The 21,664-nt window shown below is 51.5% G+C and overlaps 1 protein-coding gene across 1 annotated transcript in view; it reads left to right on the forward strand.

The window, feature by feature from the left end:
* LOC144828803 (kinesin-like protein KIF20A) overlaps positions 1-21,664 on the forward strand; it is a 412,946-nt gene that overhangs the window by 168,258 nt on the left and 223,024 nt on the right. Inside the window, exon 9 of the mRNA XM_078687291.1 lies at positions 13,078-13,149. Coding sequence (XP_078543417.1) covers positions 13,078-13,149 — 72 coding nt within the window. The remainder of the gene's footprint in view (positions 1-13,077; positions 13,150-21,664) is intronic.

Consider the following 21,664-nt stretch of genomic DNA (forward strand, 5'->3'; position numbering starts at 1 on the left):
GTAATTAGCAGCGTGAGTGGATTCTGCCCATTTCGCACCAATAGTTTTATGTGTGTTGGGCGCAATATGAGTTTCCTGTAGAAATGCGATATCTATGCCCCACTGTTGGAACCCGAAGGTCTCTGGTTGGCACAGGTCGGTACTTTTGACAAGCAGGGACCCTGAGCTCCAAGTCAGGGCAAGAGAACTACTCCTTCGAATAACCCCTGCTCACCCTCTAGGTAGTGTGGCGCGAGCAGACAAGGCTAATCCTCAGGGCGATAGTAAGTTAAGCATTTATGATCACACACAGTAAACCCACTGACCCACCACAAATGGACACCAGTCAAATGGTTGTATCAAAAATACATATACTTTATATAAAAGATCGGTTCAAGCAGAATTATCACAAGACCATGTAACACGTAACGATTCGAGGCCACCAGATTATAATAGGCAAGACTTGGTCTTTCAATGTTCGTTGTTCAGCAAGGTACGATGACAGGGAAATAAGAATGTTGCGGACCCTGGATCCGATGTGAACTCGGGACAGATTTCCAGTGTACCTTGCTTGTGGAAGTCCGAGGCGTTTCAGGCGCGGCTGGTGAGGGCGGACTCCGAACGAGGCCGACGGTTCTCCAGAGGGTCTCTCCGGCTCAGGTCCCCCTCGAGGAGCGAGGTGGAGGAGCTAGACTGTGGAGGGTTGCGGCGATCCGGGGTCGATGCACCTCACGGGGCTAGGCGCCGTTCAGGCCTGCGGGACGTACTACTTCTTAGCACGCCAGGTCGTACTCGTGGATCTGTGAGGGGCATTGCGTTCTCGGGCAGACGGGTGCAGCACCAGGCTTCCGGTACCCCTGTACGGGGGAGGCCTTTCTTGAGGTGCGGCACGGGCCTTGGTATGCAGGAGGGCAAAGCGAGACAGTCGGGTACGTTACGACGTACGAACTGTCTGAGGCTTATGGGATGTGCTCCGTGCAGATTCCGGCTGGAGAAGATGAGAGGCACACAACGTGCTCCGTTAGCGGCGAGGTGACAGGAGAGCGTGCGGCCCGGCACTGAAGCGGAGAGCGACTCAGGAATGAGCGGGGCTCTCTACGGCGGGGCGACCAGGCTCCGAGCTGTCACTACCTGGGAGGGGGCGAAGGCACCAGAGTCACAACTCTGGCGAGGGAATAAGAACTAAGGCCCAACAGCAGACGGGCACAAGCAGATAGAACCCAATGGTCCTGGCGTTCCGTTCAGGGGCAAGCTCTCGATCAAGCCCTTGGAGATCGTTTCAGGCACAAGTCTACAAAGTCCTTTCTGGTCCTTTCCTCTCCGTTCTCAGCAAAGCACCACTGCAGGCCAGTCTAACAGGATACAGACTGGTTTCCGTCCTTCAGCTTCTCTTGGTCCTTCTTTTCAGGCAGAGGTTCGTCGTGGTCAAAACTGGATCTGATTTGTAAAGAGCGGAGCTCCTATATTTATACTGCAATTCTTTTGTCTTTGCAGGCCAGGGGGCCTGAGCCTGGTTCAACCCGGTTTTGGAGTACTCTGTTTACAGGAAGCTGCCGTCTTCTTTCAGAGTGAGGGCAGAGACATCAGACGCTCCGCAGGGGGTGGAACCAGCATCGTGGTGGTGGAGCACAACCCTATTCAGAGTCAAGGACTACTCCTCCCACCCATCCTGGTGTAAGCACCCTATTCACCACCTGGGGGTCCCAACTGTCCCCGGGAATCTCCCAGCCCCGTCACTCACACAAACCCAGATAACAGATACACATCCTGGCAGAGGCGGGCTAAATAGTTAGGCGCGCGAAGGCTATCTTTCTAAAAGTAGCATTTGCAAACACAGGATATTAAAATAAACCTTACTAAAGGAAGTATTTTATTATTCTGAGTTCAGGCATACTAAACTCAACATGCCACCGTGTTCCCTGAGTCCGCCGTGACTATAGCGTGTAATAGTTCCGACAGCTCATCTTGGCCTAAGAGAACCGGTAGCCCTTCCATAGTGAAGAACGAAAAGGGCGGTAATTCACTATGAGGACATGCCACACTCTAGGCTTGTCCTACCTTACGCTTCAATGCACCCTGCCCGTAGGCCTACCACAGGGGTGACTGATATGGAGGTTAGGAAAGGTTCAGGGACTGGCAAGTGTGGGCACTTGCGCAGTCAGCGTGACAGTACGGGACTGTACGCGGGGTCTGCAATGGCAGACCCGAGTCATGTCTTACGAGGCCGCTTCTGTGGGTGGCGCAACCAGCGCTGCAGGCCCACCAGCAGCATTTGTATCTACAAGCCCCGGCACTCCTCGTGCCTGCTACGGGGGACTGACAGTAAACCAAATAAGCCAATCGTGGAAATCAATTGCACATATACTTTACATTGGGAGCACTTGCACTGTGGCACAGGTTGGCCGTGGCGCAGTGCCCTGAGCGTCGAACACCAGCAAAACATCGGAGGCACATCAGCAAAAAAGAGGAAGGGAGACTCACGCCAAGGTGCCAGGTCTAACACGTGTCCCCTCCAGCTGAAATGTGGGGAGAACTACCCTTGCCCAGGGAGTTCCTCATCACTAAGGCAGAAAAACCTTGACAGACCGTCAGCGTTGGCGTGGTCTATGCCAGGGCGGTGTTCCACCGTAAAGTCCATACTCTGTAGAGAAATGGACCACCTCAACAGTTTCGGGTTCTCACCCCTCATTTGCATCAACCATCTGAGGGGCCTGTGGTCCGTCTGAACTCGGAAGTGAGACCCAAACAAGTAGGGTCTTAGCTTCTTCAGGGCCCAGACCACAGCAAAAGCTTCTCGCTCAATCGCACTCCACTTCTGTTCCCGTGGAAGTAGCCTCCGACTGATGAAGGCCACTGGGTGATCCCAGCCCTCCTCAGTCGTCTGTGAAAGGACAGCCCCAATCCCATGCTCTGAAGCGTCTGTCTGCACTAAGAACTCTTTGGAGAAATCAGGAGCCAGGAGCATGGGCGCCGTGCACATGGCCGTTTTCAGGGTGTCGAATGCTACCTGACAGGCGTCAGTCCAGATCACTTTCCGGGGCTGCTTCTTCGAAGTCCGCTCGGTCAAGGGGGCAACGATGGTGCCGTATCCCTTGACGAACCTCCTGTAATACCCAGTGAGTCCGAGGAAGGCCCTCACCTCCGTTTGGGTCTTGGGGATTTACCAAGCCAGGATGGTCTGAATTTTGGGTTGAAGGGGCGCCACCTGGCCGCTCCCAACTTGGTGTCCCAAATACACCACGGATCCCTGCCCGATCTGGCACTTGATCGCCTTGATCGTGAGGCCTGCCTTGCGCAGAGCCGCCAACACTTCCCACAGGTGTCGCAAGTGTTCCTCCCACATACTGCTGAACACTGCGATGTCGTCCAGGTAGGCGGCACTGAACGCGTCCAGTACAACCAACACCTGGTTGACCAACCTCTGGAAGGTGGCAGGGGCGTTTTTCATCCCGAAGGGCATACCCCGGAATTGGTAGTGCCCATCTTGGGTTGAAAACGCTGACCTCTCCTTGGCACAGTCAGTTACGTCGATCTGCCTGTACCCAGATGTTAAGTCAAACGTACTGAGGTACCAGGCAGCCCCTAACCGATCGATGAGCTCATCAGCTCGGGGGATGGGATGCGCGTCGGTCTTCGTGACCGACTTGAGTCCTCGATAGTCCACACAGAACCGTAGTTCGGTTGTGGCTCCCGGCGTCGCAGCCTTTGGGACCAAGACCACTGGGCTGGCCCAAGGACTGCTGGAGGACTCAATCACCCCAAGAGCAAACATCTTTGAGACTTTCTCCTTGATGCAAGCTCGGACCCTGTCAGTCACGCGGTAAGCCTTGTGCTTCACCGGCAAGCTGTCTCCCGTGTCCACATCATGGACGCACCAATCTGTGATACCCGGAACCAGGGAGAACAGTCAGAGAATTGCCCCAGCAGCTGGCGGCAATCACTCTGCTGCTCAGGGGTCAGGGAGGGTGAGAGGTTAACTCCATCCGCTGACCCGTCTCACTTGGAGGCCGCCAAGAGGTCCGGAAGAGGCTCGGTCTCCTCCTCCATTCCGTCATCGGTTGCCAACAGCATGCCCACTTTGGACCTCTCCAAGTGGGGCTTAAGGCGGTTAACATGTAGGACCCTCAAAGGGTTCCTGGGAGTTTGCAAGTTCACCAGGTAGGTGACAGGACTCTTGCGCTCCACAACCTCAAATGGACCCGTCCACTTATCCTGAAGTGCACAGGGCTCCACTGGGGCCAAGACCCACACCTTTTGTCCAGGTTGAAGCTCCACCAGAGTGGCATTCTGGTCGTACCACCGCTTCATCTCCTCCTGGCTGGCTTCCAGGTTTGCCTCAGCAAGTTTCCTGAATCGCCTGGTCTGGTTTCGGAAGGCCAGCATGTAGCTATATACATTCTGGGGAGGTTTCCTGGGAGATTGCTCCCAGCCTTCCCGAACCAGACTCGGAGGTCCTCGGACCGGGTGACCGTACAGAAGCTCGAAGGGACTGAACCTGAGTGACTTCTGTGGCACCTCTCGGTACGCAAACAGTAGGCATGGCAAGAGGACGTCCCACTTACGCCTCATCGGTCCTTCTAGGCCCATGATCATGCCTTTCAAGGTTCAGTTGAATCTTTCAACCAACCCGTTTCCTTGGGGATGGTAAGGGGTGGTGAACTTGTATGTTACACCACACTCTTGCCAAAGGGACTTCATATACTTCGATATGAAGTTGGTGCCTCTGTCCGACACCACCTCTAGAGGGAATTCCACTCGAGAGAAAATTCCCATCAGTGCTCGTCCCACCACGGGGGCCGTCACTGTCCTCAGAGGTATGGCTTCAGGGTACCGGGTGGCATGGTCCACCAAGACCAGGATGAACCTGTCGCCCATGGCTGTCTTGGGGTCTAGAGGCCCCACAATGTCAATTCCCACTCGTTGGAATGGGGTACTGACGACGGGAAATGGTTGGAGGGGAGCCTTGTTCTTCCCTCCACACTTACCACTGGCTTGGCAAGTCAGGCATGTCCTACAGTGAGCATCTGAGCTCCTGTGCATCTGGGGCCAGTAAAAGTGGGTGACCAGCCTGTCATAGGTCTTGTCCATTCCCAGATGTCCTGCTAACGGCACATCGTGAGCCAAACCCAGTAGGAAGGCTCTGAACTTCTGGGGTACCACCAGCACACGGGCTGACCCAGGTTCAGCAGCCTTAGGCTCTGAATACAGGAGATCGTTCTCCCAGTAGTCCAAGTGTTTCCCGGACTGAACACCATTGGCCTGGTCTGCAGCCTGCTGCCGCATCCCTACGAGAGAAGGGCACTCTCTCTGCTCCTTGCAGAATTCCTCCCTGGAAGGACCCCCCTCCTGCTGCCAATGGGTCAGCTCAGGCAGGTCTCCCAGTTTGGCGATCTGTTCCCCGGTAGGCTCCAGGGCATCCCCCGCATGGTCTGCTTCCTCCTGGGCCGTGGGAACTTCGGGAGCTGGCTGTCCGCGCCCCCTGCGCCTTCTCTCTAAGGCCGGTTCCTGGGCCTCTCCCTCAGGCTCCAGGACCTCTTCGACACCCCTACTGGCTGCCATTGACCGTGTGGTCACGCACGCCCAGTCGGGTAAACCCACCATCCGCAGATGAGTCGTTTTCTCCACCTTTTCCCAAGGGGAGTTCTCCAAATCGTTCCCTAGCAGACAATCTACAGGCATGGAGGTCCTCACAGTGACTTGCAGAGTACCAGAGACCCCCCCCACTCAAAGGGAACCTGAGCCATCGGACACTGGCTCTCAGAATTGTCAGCATGGACAACCCTACAGTAGGCGTGTGGTACTACCTGCTCTGGAGACACCAGGTGCTGCCTCACTGCAGTCACACTGGCTCCTGTATCTCGCAGAGCCTCCGCCTTCTTACCGTTGATGGTCACTACCTGCGCATACTTTTTAGTGTTGTTGGGCAGGTCGTTTTCGGGGACCATCTCACTGTCTCCTAGCGAGACCAGGGTCATCTGAACGGGATCCCCACCCAGTTGGACGCCTACTTCCTCCCCAAAGTTAACATTAGCTAGTTGCCGGGGTGGAGCACCAGTGGGTGCGAGTTTTGCGAACAAGCGACACTTAGGGTCAGAGGCAATGTGACCCAGGTCGCCACACCTGAAGCAGGCGATGGGCCCTCTTTGAACAGGTTTACCTGTCGGGGCCCCGGTTGATTTCGGGGGTGAAGGAGGCTGAGAACCTTTCCCTTGGTTCCCTTGGGGATTACTTTGGGGGCCTTTTTGGAACCCTTTCTGTTTTCCCCTGTCCCCCCCACTCTTCTGCTGGGGACCCTGCCCACCTTTGGCTGAATCTCCCACTGGACCTTTGTGGACCCTGGTGCTGAGCCAGCGGTCCGCTTCCTCAGCAAGCTTCCTCGGGTTGGACAGCTTGCTATCGATCAGGTGCTGGCGTAACTCAGGAAAACAATTATCCGACAAGTGCTCCCATGCTATCAAATCAAGCAGCCCTTGAAAATCATTTACCTTGCTACCCTTCACCCAACCATCCAGCGCTCTGCAGAAAAAGGTCACATACTCCACATACGTTCCCCCTTGAATCTTCACACATTTCCTAAACCGCTGTCGGTACATTTCAGGAGTTAAACCAAACCGATTCATCAGGGCTTCTTTCATACGGGGGTAGGAATTGGACTCTTCGGAAGGGTGATCTAACAGGGTATCCCGCCCCTCGGTCAGGAACCGTCCCCACAACCCCGCTCCCCAATCCTTCTCAGGGACCCGGTGGGAAGACATGGCTACCTCGTAGGCCTGGAGCCACTGCCCTATGTCATCTCCCTTGAAGTACTCCTTCACCACATCTTTCGGTACGTAGACCCTTGACTCTACCTGGGCTGGCGTTGTGCTGCCACCAGGAGCTGCGTCCAAGCTCTTTGCTTTCAGCTCCAATTCTTTAATGCGTATCTCATGCTCCAGCTGGAGCCTTTTCTCCTCCATGGCCATCTGACCTTTCATTCTGGCCATCTCCACTTCATGCGCTCTGGTTGCGGCCCTGTCCGCCAGCTCTTCTGACGATGGGCCTCCCTGCCCTATGATGAGGGTATCAGGTGGATCCACCACCACCCGATTTGCTGGCTCTCTGGACTCTTTCCAGGCTCTCAGTGCCGTGATGCGTTGGACTCTGATTTTGCAGCCCGCCTTGGAAACTCGAAACTTTTCTCATAGAGCTTTCAATTGCTCGGCTCGGCAATTCTCTAGCCCTTCCCAATCAACATCGTCGATTCCAGAGATCACAGAGAGTACAACAGAGGGTGAACCAGGCATGGTTGGGAGATTGGAGATCTTTCGGCAAGAACGTAATCTGTGGCTCGTTACTTGGTCTGCTCTCACTACGTGGTGATCAGTAATTCACTGTATATAAATCATAAATGCAAATCCGAAATCCTCACCGCTGGTACCAATGTTGGAACCCGAAGGTCTCTGGCTGGCACAGGTCGGTACTTGTGACAAGCAAGGACCTTGAGCTCCAAGTCAGGGCAAGGGAGCTACTACTTTGAATAACCCCTGCTCACCCTCTAGGTAGTGTGGCGCGAGCAGACAAGGCTAATCCTCAGGGCGATAGTAAGTTAAGCATTTATGATCACACACAGTAAACCCACTGACCCACCACAAATGGACACCAGTCAAATGGTTGTATCAAAAATACGTATAATTTATATAAAAGATCGGTTCAAGCAGAATTATCACAAGACCATGTAACACGTAACGATTCGAGGCCACCAGATTATAATAGGCAAGACTTAGTCTTTCAATGTTCGTTGTTCAGCAAGGTACGATGACAGGGAAATAAGAAGCTTGCGGACCCTGGATCCGATGTGAACCCGGGACAGAGTTCCAGTGTACCTTGCTTGTGGAAGTCCGAGGCGTTTCAAGTGCGGCTGGTGAGGGCAGACTCCGAACGAGGCCGACGGTTCTCCAGAGGGTCTCTCCGGCTCAGGTCCCCCTCGAGTACCGTGGTGGAGGAGCTAGACTGTGAAGGGTTGCGGCGATCCGGGGTCGATGCAGCTCACGGGGCGAGGCGCCGTTCAGGCCTGTGGGACGTACTACTTCTTAGCACAAGTCTACAAAGTCCTTTCTGGTCCTTTCCTCTCCGTTCTCAGCAAGGCACCACTGCAGGCCAGTCTAACAGGATACAGACTGGTTTCCGTCCTTCAGCTTCTCTTGGTCCTTCTAGTCAGGCAGAGGTTCGTCGTGGTCAAAACTGGATCTGATTTGTAAGGAGCGGAGCTCCTATATTTATACTGCGATTCTTTTGTCTTTGCAGGCCAGGGGGCCTGAGCCTGGTTCAACCTGGTTTTGGAGTACTCTGTTTACAGGAAGCTGCCGTCTTCTTTCAGAGTGAGGGCAGAGACATCAGACGCTCCGTAGGGGGTGGAGCCAGCATCGTGGTGGTGGAGCACAACCCTATTCAGAGTCAAGGACTACTCCTCCCACCCATCCTGGTGTAAGCACCCTATTCACCACCTGGGGTCCCAACTGTCCCCGGGAATCTCGCAGCCCTGTCACTCACACAAACCCAGACAACAGATACACATCCTGGCAGAGGCGGGCTAAATAGTTAGGCGCGCAAAGGCTATCTTTCTAAAAGTAGCATTTGCAAACACAGGATATTAAAATAAACCTTACTAAAGGAAGCATTTTATTATTCTGAGTTCAGGCATACTAAACTCGACATGCCACCGTGTTCCCTGAGTCTGCCGTGACTATAGCGTGTAATAGTTCCGACAGCTCATCTTGGCCTAAGAGAACCGGTAGCCCTTCCATAGTGAAGGACGAAAAGGGCGGTAATTCACTATGAGGACATGCCACACTCTAGGCTTGTCCTACCTTACGCGTCAATGCACCCTGCCCGTAGGCCTACCACAGGGGTGACTGATATGGAGGTTAGGGAAGGTTCAGGGACTGGCAAGTGTGGGCACTTGCGCAGTCAGCGTGACAGTACGGGACTGTATGCGGGGTCTGCAATGGCGGACCCGAGTCATGTCTTACGAGGCCGCTTCTGTGGGTGGCACAACCAGCGCTGCAGGCCCACCAGCAGCATTTGTATCTACAAGCCCCGGCACTCCTCGTGCCTGTTACGGGGGACTGACAGTAAACCAAATAAGCCAATCGTGGAAATCAATTGCACATATACTTTACATTGGGAGCACTTGCACTGCGGCACGGGTTGGCCGTGGCGCAGTGCCCTGAGCGTCGAACACCAGCAAAACATCGGAGGCACATCAGCAAAAAAGAGGAAGGGAGACTCACGCCAAGGTGCCAGGTCTAACACCCACCTATTCAAACATGCGAATATCTGCCTGATTTTTTTGGATTTGTGAAGCCACGCACATTCCATGTGATGAGGTTCAGTTGTGTGCGTCTATCAACGTTCACTGTCTGAGCCATTCCATAATTTGTACAGTTCCCCTAGACAGCACCTCACCCCCTACAAGCAACCGTCTAACAACATGAGTGGCAGCAATGCATCTTAAATGCTTTGGTCTTTGAACTTGAACAAAACTCCTGTCCCTCCCATCCCCACCCACTTCAGCAACCCAATCCTGCCGAAGCCGCAGCCCCCATGTAATAACCCTTAATAACATTACCTGTACGGGGATCACCCATATGGAGGTCCGCCGAGGGAACACTACACCATCCAACTTAATGGATGGGGGCAGATCCCTACTTCGTTAAGTAAACGTTGACATTGGGAGTTAGGTCCTTGATCTTTCATTTCCTAACGTCACCTGTGTGGTGGCCACCTTACAGTATCACTTAGCTGCATCTGTCTAATACTACCTGCAATAACGAGCATGAAACGACCCCCCGCATTACAATATTTTGATCGTTCGGTTTGTAAGGCAGAACCGATGTGTGACCAGCAGGAACCGGTGACATTCAACAAAGTCGTGAGTACAATCTCTACGTGTAGCTTCATATCTGCAACATCGCTACCAGTTCTATCAACATGCGCCCTAATACATGTAGCAGTTATATTGTACCAAGTACGCTCCACAATTTCCCTATCATTTTTAACACAGCGTTATAATACTAGTTCGGTGTATCATATATGTTGTGCAGCCTGTTCATATCTATACTAATGAGTTCATTACTTAGTGTCATAGACATGGTCGCTGTTCCAACTTGGGATGGCAGAGCTCAGCTTAGTCCTTCAGTTCGGCTATACACTTACCACTGTTTACATCATCATTCCCATCAATGTCTTACCCAGGTACCTCTTACCCAAGTCTCCTATCTTGTAGTCTACTTCGTGGTCATCGCTGCCCATCGTCATTGCTGTAGCACCTGTTCATTAGTCTGAGTCTTGCCTCCTGTCCTTGCTTTCCGCGGATTTATTCTGTTTTGATACCATCTTTATAAAATCTTGAGCTGCCTTGGGACTGGAGAGAATAGTCGACTTCCCTTCCCATGTTACCTTCAAACGCGCGGGATAGAGCATTGCATAATTTATCTGCATTGATTGTAATTTGGTTTTCCCCGCCGCAAATTCTCTTCGTGCTTGCTGGACTGCCATAGTGTGGTCAGGATAGAACTCCAACTTGTTCCCTTGATGACTTATTGGCCCTTTCTCATGTGCAAGTCTTAGGATAGTATCTCGATCTCTATAATTCAGCACACGGGCCACGATGGGCCGAGGTGCAGCGCCTGGAGATGGCTTTGGCGCGAGCGATCTGTGTGCCCTTTCAATAATAAAGATCGACGATAATGTTTCCGCTCCAAAGATGTCTTTACAAAGCTGCTCGATGTAGGTCTCCATGCGACCCGTATTCGTCGATTCCGGTAGTCCTGCTATCCTAACGTTGTTACGTCTAGAGCGAGCTTCCAACTCCTCGGCCTTGGCTTGAATCACGTCGAGGACTTTTTCCATACCGGTACATTTGCTTGTCGTAGCTTGTGATTCGTCCTCTACCGCTGAAAGACGTGTTTCAGGCGAGTCCAGTCGCTCCCCCTGTTTTTCCATGGTCGCCGCCATGCCGTCCATTCTACATGTTAAGTGGTCCAGCTTACCGTTGATTTCGTGTAGATTTGATTGGATGGCTTTGAGAATGGCTTCCATATTGCTTTCCTCCCGCACATCTGATGGCCTACCTCCCTCTGCCTTCTCTCCAGCGTCCTTTTGCATCTTTTTGGCTTCAAAAGTGATCTTGGGTTGCTGCCTGTCTGGCCTCACCATCGTGACTTGATTTGCGCCCTCGTTTATGGGTATGGGCCGCTATTGAACCCCCTGCGATGCCTTTTTGTGTACGTTATCTGCACTATGTTTACATTCAAGATGGCGGGATTGAGCGTTATGGCGTCAATCTATGCGTCTCTTACTCCAAATGCTGACTGTTGTATGTAGTTGTATGTACGATGTAATGCTAATAGTATCCGGACTCACTCAGCACTTCCCTTCAAGTCTTTCCACCTTTTGTTAGGACTCCTGCAGTGTGTGTTTAAACAGTGGTGCTCTCAGTCTCCGTGATCATCTCCATCTCTATTAGCCCGCAGGAATTTGTGGAATTTGCCAAATGATACCGAGTCTCTCATCGGTCACCAGCGCTCCCCGGAGTGCTCTTGCGAACAAACCTCCGTATCTCGTGTTTGCATAGGGGTGCAATGTTAATGTCCAGTATTCCGTTAGGTAGGCCTCTTGCCTCCGACTACTGCTGCCACAGATTCTGGTGGTGTGTCCTATGGCCGCCATTTCGTTGTCACAGCTGATCTGCCATTTAAGTGCGGTTGCGGTGCCTACTTCGCGCTGTCCGCTTGCCCGCTCGAGTAAAGACCCAAACTGCTCATTACTGTTGGCCCTATGTGCGCCAAACTATCTGAAGAGTGTAAAATTCGCAGTTTGAAACGGGCTGCACTATTATAATCTGGCCGCCGTTGCTGCTATGGGCGCCACCATTTTGAAAAATTACATTTAAAGCGCACACACTACCCGTAGGCCTCGCAGCGCTTTAACTGAAGTCTAGGTGGCCAGCCAAGATGATTAACACGCAATACTGCATCTCGTTACTTTTTCAGTCTTTGTCTCAGCGCTGCCGCATTTCGCTGATATGCGCCTTACCGCTACTTCGCCTTTTTCCTTGCAGACACCCGTGGTCGAAATTCCGGTCAGTAGCCATGTCCCTGTATGCCATTAGGGGAGTGTTCCGAGCTCTGTCTCACTGGTGGCCGCCATCTTAGCCGTCAGATGCTTTCCGCTGCAATTTTCTATTTCTTCTCGCAGCGCGGTTCTTCGGGCACGAAAATCAGTGTGTCCTATCCCCGGGAGCTTCCCATTTCGATTTTTATGCTTGGCACCTCATAGATCGATCATTTGGTGCCCCAACTCCCGCAGTGTTGGTGTCTGCCCGGCGGAGCTGTCACGTCAAACAGCCATCCCGCTGTGCACCCCCTAGCGCCTCCCCAACTTGCTTGAACTTTACAGTGACTCCAGATCCACTTTATACAGAGGAAAATGGGTGTGAAGGTTTGGCCCATTGGGGTGCATTCTGCCTCACTTGAAGGCCCCTATGGGTTAAAAGAAGTAACCAAAAACTCACAAAACATGGTACCCAAAGACCCTCGTGTCTCCTGGGCTGGTGCTTCTCCTTCACCAGATCATCTCTTCAATAAGGTTAGGAAACTAGCAGCAGGCGTTACATAGCACTGCATTCATTCAGTGAGTCCACACTCCGAACATGCCTGGAAACAGGTTTTAAAGCTTGGCACTTTAGGTTGATAATGGTTGCAGAGAAAACAGTTGCACATAAAACCTGAGACATAGGTGCGGCCCATTTCGTTTTGCGCCCCCCCAAATCTAAGCGATTCCTCATGGGAGAATTAAAGAATGACTACTTTGTGCCTTCTCTACTTTTTTTTCCTAGAGCACGTGTAACTCTTTACCACCCTAATGAAGATTTTTTTTACTTTAATGTGCACAATAAGCTACTTGCATAGCATTGTCCCATATATGTTCGATGTCAAAGATGTATTGAAATGTGCAATTTATAGACAATAAACAAATGCTAAAACCTAAATTAGACATGTACAGGAAAAACACTTTTGTATGAATATTTTAAGTGATTTAATGTCTTTGTTTTTCCAGTCACAGTATATTTTCCGTTCGACTCCTTCGAATAAGTGATGATGACGAGCCATGCGTTCTTGGCATTTCTGAGTAAGTTTTTCTATATTGCAAAAATATTGGAGTCAGATTTATAATTGTACTATCAAATGTTTGCAAAAAGGTTTTGTGTCCGGCTATGGCCAGCTCTATGTATTGCACAACTCCTAACTTACAGAATGGGGCTTAGGATCAATATTCTTTGCCTATTGGCTTATATGGGGGAGCTTCTTCAGGCATTGGGTAGGTCATGTTTTGGATCAGACCAAGCCGTTTTATAGATGTTTGCACTTTCCAGGATGCATCATCTCGGGAAACAAACTAGTTTGTCTTTGTGATGCCTCCAGGGCTTCGTGTGGCATTTCAGTGAAGTGCAATTGATTTCCACTCCCCTGTCCACCCTTTTTTTCCATGTACGGGCCACCTATTGGCTAGCCTCTGCTGCATTCGCGGACATACATCGCAACACTTCGATTGTGTCAGGAGATTCCTGATTTTTGCCCTTCTCTGTTAAGTGTGCGACTGCCTTCTCCTAGCCGCTTCTGGGTTGCCTCAGGGACCTTGAGGAAATGCAGAGGCAGACTGCCGGCTATCTGTCACCCACCCTCCGTCGCTTCATTACTACTCTTCACATTCTCAGTATTGTCATGGTCACCATTGCTATGTATCACAAACTTGCTTTGCTCACTATAGGGTGCATTGTACTTTATGAGCTTGCTTAATCTCCACAACGGCCCCTCGCGGCGGGATGCCTGGCTTTCACCTTGCGGATACCCTGCCGGGGTTATCTCACAGGGGAATACCAGGACGGGTTCCCTAAGCAAGCGCTTAGAAACCGCTTGGTGATTTGCGCTATATAAATTCCTGTACATTTACATTTACATTTACATTTACATGAGCAAAGTGAGTAGGACCACCCCTAAGAATGTTTGATTTCTCTCTTCTCCCTCACCAAGAAATATTTGGAACTAATGGGGCCCTAAAGTGCTTTCTAGTTTTAAATAACCTTAATTGGATCAGCACTGTAGAGGAAGTCTCATAGTCAAAGTAGAATACCACATCGATGTAAATAAAAGTAAACACACAATACTATGCGAACTACCAACATTTATAGGTAAACTCCACGTATTTTCTATACATCTCCATTTTAAGAACCATATATGGTCTCTGGATCCACACGTCCTAGACCCTGGTTCAGAGGCTTGGAAGTTGTGAAGAGAGGTCACAGAACCTCTGTAAACATGGAGCAGTCACTCTGTTGTAAGGCCGTCTCAAAATGGTGTCCATTATCGCAGGTCAAACTCAGGTCATCACCCTCCTAATTCTAGGTAAGAAGAAAAACATCAAACAGAACTACTAACCCTGCCAGCTTGGAAAAATCAAACAAAAGAGCGAGTTTTGTGAACGCCCATTTAAAGCTCAACCCTCTCACTGTAGCTTCATTTCCTTTTTAGGTCTCGCCTGTCAATGCGCTTGCGAGAATATAGGGGCTTAACGAGAGCTTAACCATCGGGCGATTTGATGCTGTGCCCGTGAAAAGCAAGTTCAATGCGCAAGCGCATTGACCTAAAAAGTGCGTGCACATGAAAGCCAGCCATCTGTACCTCACTTCTCCCCCCCCCCTAATTGCTTTCACTTTCACGGCCGCCAGGCCGTGAACTACATCAAAGTGTTCCGCTGCCCCCCCCTGCTTCATTGCCACCAGCTTTACTTGTTTTTACTTGATCCTACGGCCAGCCCAAAGCCGAGCCATGCAATAAAAACATGTACTCCCACATCTCTTTACTGAAAATTGTTATGATCTCAGATTACAGGTTATTCCGAAGGTTTTCATAAGGGGTATTTCTTGGATTCGATGGGCACGCTTGTTTTCTCTAAGACCTTCAAGAGGACAGGGAGTCGCAATATAAAACGAAAGTTGTTAAAATCATCTCTGTCCACAAAGGCTATTTTAGGTCTCGTCTACAGATGGCTTTAGATTTCTCACAAGCTTCAACAGTTTTCCAACGCATAATATATGCTTTTCGTCAGCATCGTCATTTTGTGGCATGTTAAAGTGTCATTCACATTTCATTTTGTTTCTTCCCACCACATAAGGGAGCAGTGGTTCAGTACAATGAGACCATTGACAGACTTCAGCGAGTTGAGCATTTCCACCCTGGCTGCCCTGTGTTGGTGCCCACGTGGCGCCCTTTGCCTCTCTCCAACTTGGTCCCTTGGCACTGCCCCTCCCAACGCTGCACTGCAACTCCAACCACCCACCAATGGACACACCACACGCCCCCCGACGCAGCCCTTTGACTCTCCTAGAGTCAAAGCCCCCGCTGCCCCATCCATCTCCTCACTTAATTCCGATCTCCGCCTACCCCATCTCCGCACCGCCTGCAACCCGCCTGTTCTGCTACACGGAAAACTTTATTGAATCATTTATTTTCTCTCCCCCATGGATGCCTGCCAACCCCCCCACGCCCTGCGCAAGAGGGCACTGAGTTGGTGCCACAATCCCCCTACTCCCCTTTACCTCGCCCACCTCTTGCTCGCCTTGCACTGCACCCTCCCCAGAGCCATCGGGAGCCCCTTAATGGCCGTAACGTTCTATATTACAACGCTATGCTCCAGAGCGGCCCATGCAGCTGACACCCCACCCCCCCACCTCACAACCTGTATCAGCAGCCCTCCCTTCTCAGACTGCACCACCATTCAAACCGCCACGAGCACTGCAGCTGCCCGCATATCCCCCCACCCCCGCACCTCGACTCCCAATCGCACCATGTCTGAACCCTACCGTCCTGCGCAAGCAAACCAAGGATACCAACTCCCCCTTCCATCTTTCGATGCCCCTTTCTGCCGTCGATAGTCGAGTGATAAATTACAAACGTTAAATCTAGTACCATTATAAATTACAACAAATATTATGTCAGTATTAATTATTTAGAAAAATTCTACGCCATTGGGAATTGTCAGATCAATACATGTAAGACAGGGAAAAACTAAACATGTACCTTTACTAATGCTATAGGTGTCACATTTGCTACTTTTATAACTATTGCCATTTCAAAGAACAAAATTAATACTTTTATTATTGGAAAAACATAAACATAACTCAAAAAATAATTACATTTCCACAACACCGATAGCTCAAACTTTTCTAATGCGAGACCTATTGCATTTCCAATGCTTGTTTAGTTTGCAGAAAACCACAGGGAATGTTCACGTCTCTTAGAGACTAGTGTTTCACTCTTTGTCATTACTGTCTCCAAGTGAGCCTGGAAGTATTCCAGCCTGGGAATATATTAACTTTCTACTTGGGTCTACTTTATATGCCAAATTCTTCGACTCCAGCTGTCTAGCGTTGGCAATTCCACCAATAGGGTTAGGTTTACGACGTAACTGACACTTCTCTTATAATATGCCCTCCTCTGTAAGATGTTGCCACCCACAACAGTTATGATATACAAGTGACCATAGTAAACCCCTGGAGAAAAGAGAAAGGGGGAGAATAAGAGTAACACAAAAGTGGTTCAGGACCTCACACTGTACTTTCTGCTTGTTTCAGAGGTCTTGAGGGTTTTCAGCTCTTGTAAATGATTGGGGTCTCTAGTTCTGAGCAACGTGCAACTGGAGTAAATTCTGTAACAGTGGAAAGTGCATGTTCACGGAGGCACAGTAGGAACACTTAACAGCAGTCCAGTTGAGGACAGCCGTGAAACTATAGTAACTAGATCAGAAGACTGCACAAAGTAAGCTGGAGGAAGAAACATCAGACCAGGTCAAAGGTGCAAGGATTCTTGTAGCGCATGTCAGAAACAGATGTCCACCAGGAAGGAAAACCACAGAAAGAGAAGGACTCAAAGGTCAGTGTATGAGCTGCGAGAATGAGTTCTAGACACGCAGCCAAAGGAGTTACTAAGTGCAGATGCTCTTTTTTTTTTTTTTGTCAAATCTGTTTATTAGCATTTTTTTTTAGAAACAAAACCGAGAAGGATATCACAGTACATTGGACATTTTAACATTTGCAGCACCATAAGTGGGTATGCCTGACGCGCTTTGGTAGGCCTTGCAACTTGTAATCATGGGGTACAAGACCATGTGTGGAATTAGAAGGAGGAATACCCACCCAATACTGGCTAAACACATGCTGTCGGGGCAACCGCCCCAAAGTGGGTCCATGACTGTCCACACGCTTTGCCTGCGTGCATTAGCTTAGTTGAGGATGGATCCTCCCAGCACCAGGTTTGTGCACAAAAATGACTTTTATACAACAGTTGAAACCAAACAGTGAAAGAAAAACAGAAAGAAACTATTGCAGCTAAAGTAAAAACACTAGTATCTAATGTCCCTTCCCCCCTCCCCGGGCAGCTCCCCCCCCCCCCGCTCCACTCGTTCTCTAGTCACAGCTAAACTCCACACCTGGAGCCCATGTGTCTCTAGTAGTCATTGGCAGTATTCAATTGAATTATTGAACTGGATATCATCCCACCGCACACCCCAACCCTAAAGGGCGCCACTCAGTCTTTCGCAACTCCTGCGCCCCCAGCCCTCCCTTCCTGCTGCAAGACGCCAAGCATGCCTTCCCAGCGCTCTGCCATTGGTTCCTTCCGGAGTCTCACCGTTTCCTCCCTACGTATGGCCGTCCACTCCACCCGGGCCCACGCCTGAAGGGAGGAGGTCCACGCCCGTACACTTGGTTGGTCGCTCGCCTTCCAGCGCCTACTAAGGAGGCGCGTAGCCACCACCATACCCAGGTCTAAGAAGCGGGATGACGCCTTGTCTTTAGGTGGTCTCTTAAATTGATGCAATATGTATTCCGGCCACTCAAGGGGTATAGTACGTCCAGTGCATCTGCAGAGCAGCTCGCCAATTGCACTCCAGTAGGAGCCCAACCTGGGACAGCTCCATAAGAGATGGAGGAGCCCCGCATCCAGTTCCTCACACCTGGGGCAGGACGCATCCACACGATGGAAATATCTATTTATAAGCGCATCTGTGAGGTAGGCCCTGTGAACAACATAAAGTTGTATTTGGCGGAAGCGCTGGTTTCTGGGGATGCGCACCGGGCTTTTGAGTATTCTTTCCCATTTCTTGTCAGACAATTGCCTGCCCATGTCCTGCTCCCATTTACCCCTGAGTGGGGTCAAGCTAGTCCCTGTGTGTGTCCTTAACGACCCCGCAAACCAACGTACCAGGTGCCTGCCCCTCCCCATGACGTGCAGATATTGCATGGTTCAATGTTGTGCAGGCTCCGATGTCATGTCTCCCCACTTGGCTGTCATTTTTGCCACCTAAAGATCGGTGCAGCAGGAACCCCCCAGGGGGAAGCCAGTCTTCCGAAACCAGTGTCTCACATGGCACCAACGCACCATCTCGGAAGAGGTCCCCCAGCGTCTATATGTCTGCCTCTTTCCAGTGATCCAGCATGGGCCACGTAAGGACTCCGTCGCCTCCCAGAAAAACATCCAGAGGCACTGCAGGTGCCTATGTAATTACCCTTTGGGTAAGAAAGAGGGCTCTGCGGAAGCACTTATATGCTACCGCCAGCAGTAGCGGGGCGGGTATCACAGGTGCCACCAGTGGGTGGAAAAGCCTAGTGATTCGCTCCAGCGAACACGGTGGCTCCACTGTGGCGGTGTCTTCTCCACCTCTGTCTGCCAGCCAGCGGGCAATCCATTGAAGCTGCGCAGCTAAGTAATAATGTTAAAAACAGGGAGCGGCCAGCCCGCCACTATCTGTTGGCAGGAACAACTTCGCGAGCGTCAACCGGTGTCGGGACGTGCCCCAAATGAAGTCCCGTAGCGTCGCATTGAGCGATGAAAAGGAGGGTGGCACATAGAGAGGCAGGTTGACAAAGTAATACAGGAGTCTTGGAAGCATAATCATTTTGGCAAGGGCCACCCTACCCGTTGTGGTCAGCGGAAGGGAAGTCCAAAAACGTATCTGGGATCTAAGCGCTGCCACCGCTTTACCCAGGTTGCCTTCGAATAGGTTAGCTGGCTGCCTATAGATCCGTATCCCTAGATACCTGAAGGTGTCAGCCTTCCATTGGACCCTCGTGTCACCAAGACAGTACCCCGGGTCTTCTATCTCCGCATTGAAGGCATAAAGACATGACTTGCTCGCGTTTACTTTAAGCCCCGAGACAACCGCAAACTGCTCCAGCACTTGGGCCAGCCTCTCCGGTACGTGCGCCACAACTTTTACGAACACAAGCAGGTCGTCCGCATAAAGCGAGACCTGGTGAGTCGCCTCCCCCAGGGGAATCCCCGTTCACAGTGTCTGCAGCAGTACCGCTGCCAACGGCTCCACTGCTAGCGCGAACAGCAACGGGGACAGGGGGCATCCCTGACAAGTGCCCCGGCCCACCGCCACCGACTCGGAAATATATGGGCCCAGCCGCACCTGAACCACAGGGTTCGTATAGAGGAGCTGAACCACCTGCAGGAAACACTCGCCTAGGTCGTAGCGCGAGAGCACCTCAGCTAGGTACCTCCACTCCAGGCAGTCAAAGGCCTTTTCCAAATCGATTATCAAGCACCCCGTCCTGGGCCATTCCCTTGTTGCCTCCGTCACCACCCTAAAGAACCTCCTGAGGTTCAGGGATGTAGATCTCGCTGGCACAAACCCGTTCTGATCGGGGTGCACTAGGTGAGGGACCACTGCCGCGAGCCGCTCTGCAAGGATTTTCGCAAAGATTTTATAGTTGAGCATTGCCAGCGGCCTGTACTAGCCTAAAGCAGTGTGGTCCCGGTCCAGTTTAGGTAAGGAGACTAGAAACGCTTCCCACGTGGACTGGGGGAACGAGCCTTTGTCTATGGCAGTGTTAAACAGCTGAAGGAGTAGGGGCATAAAAATATTCCTGTTCGCCTTGTAATATTCCGCGGGCAGGCCATCCGGCCCAGGGGTTTTGCCAGCCGCCATGTCCCCAATTGCATCCCCCACTTCCTCCAGAGTAAGTGGAGCATTAAGCGCGCCCCTGTGATCCTCAGATGCCACAGGTAAGTCAAGAGCATCCAGGAACGCGTTCAGAGCATGCCGGGGGCCAGTGCCTCGAGACTGGTATAGTTACTTATAATGGTCGGTCAGAGCACGGTGAATTTCTCTCTGGGTGTATACCATCTCCCCCTCCGCGGTGCACAGTGCTCTTATGGGGGCTCTACGCCCTTCGCTCTGTACCAACCAGGCCAACAACTGGCCAGCTCTGTCCGCCTTGGCGTGTGTCCCGGCCGTGTGTGCCGCGTAGTTATGGCAGCGCAACTGCTCCATAAGCGTCTCGTGTTTAGAGCATAGATCGCTGAGCGCGCACGAGTGCTCACCCATCCCCTCACCCTCCCTTTCGTATCGGAGGAGCTCTAATTCCAGTTTCGTCAGGGAAGCCGATAACTTTTTTTGTATGTTCCATGTGGCCCCCATGCAATGCCCGCGGATAGCTGCTTTGTGTCTCCCACTCCACCAGTGCCCTGCTCGCCGTCCCTTCATTGGCCTCGAAGTAAGCTAAAATGGCCATGCCCAGTGAGGATCGGAACTCGGCGTCTTCAAGCGCAGCAGGCTGTAGCCGCCACGTGGGTACAGGCGGACAGCTAATCCTGAACCATAGGGGATTGTGATCTTAGTGTGTTCTTACTAGGTATTCTGTCTTGGCTAGGAGCGGGAGCAATGACTGGGTGCCTATTATTCTATCCAGGTGGACATGCAGGTCATGGACTGGGGAATAGAAGGAGTAGATTCTATCTGTGGGGTGCTGCGCGCGCAAGAGGTCACATACTCCCAGTGTACAAGCCAATCCCTAAACGTTGCGCGGTAGACGTCCCTGTCACAGCTCGAAGGGGAGGGAAGGACCTGTCTAAGTGTGTGTCCAGTACCATGTTGAAGTCCCCCCCCCAACCAGCTAGGGGAGTTCAGCGTATGGGTGAAGGATGTGGTTCAGACTCTCTAAGTAGGAAGGCTGCTCTGTATTTGGGGCATAGAGGGAGCCTAGCAGGATTTCCTGGCCATTCAGTTGCCCCCGCGCCAGCGTGTACCTGCCCGCAGGATCCACCAGCACATCTGTGCAATTGAATGGGACACCCGCCCTTATCCAGATCAGAGTGCCGCACACGTGTGCAGAGAAGGTTGTACCAAATATCTGTTCCCCTCCAACGCCTGCGCAGCTTGTCTATCTCGACCAGGGTCATATCTGGCTCCTGGAGAAGGGCTATCCCCACCTCATGACGTTGTAGGTAGGAAAATACTAAATAACGAGAGGGGGTGTGCATACCGCGGATGTTCCAGGTCACTATGTTAGTGTGTGTCATGTGGCAGGTCTGTTCGCACGCGCACAGGGTCAAGGGAGCACCTCATGGGGGATCCAGGAGCACCAGTGGAGGAAGGAAGGCCAGTGTGCTGCATTGGAAACATGTGAACGGTCACAAACGATATAACAAGAAGGGCGAGTCCCCAGTGGGGCATACGTCCAAACCTTAACAATATTCACCTCACCATAGTGGGTTTAACTCAGCTTGTCTTCTGGTTGGGTGCGTGTGCTGCCAACAGTCCCATTACTCTACACCCCTAACACATACCGCCTGGGATCGCG

This window comes from Lissotriton helveticus, chromosome 4_1, assembly GCF_964261635.1.
Source record: "Lissotriton helveticus chromosome 4_1, aLisHel1.1, whole genome shotgun sequence".
Taxonomy (NCBI): Eukaryota; Metazoa; Chordata; class Amphibia; order Caudata; family Salamandridae; genus Lissotriton; species Lissotriton helveticus.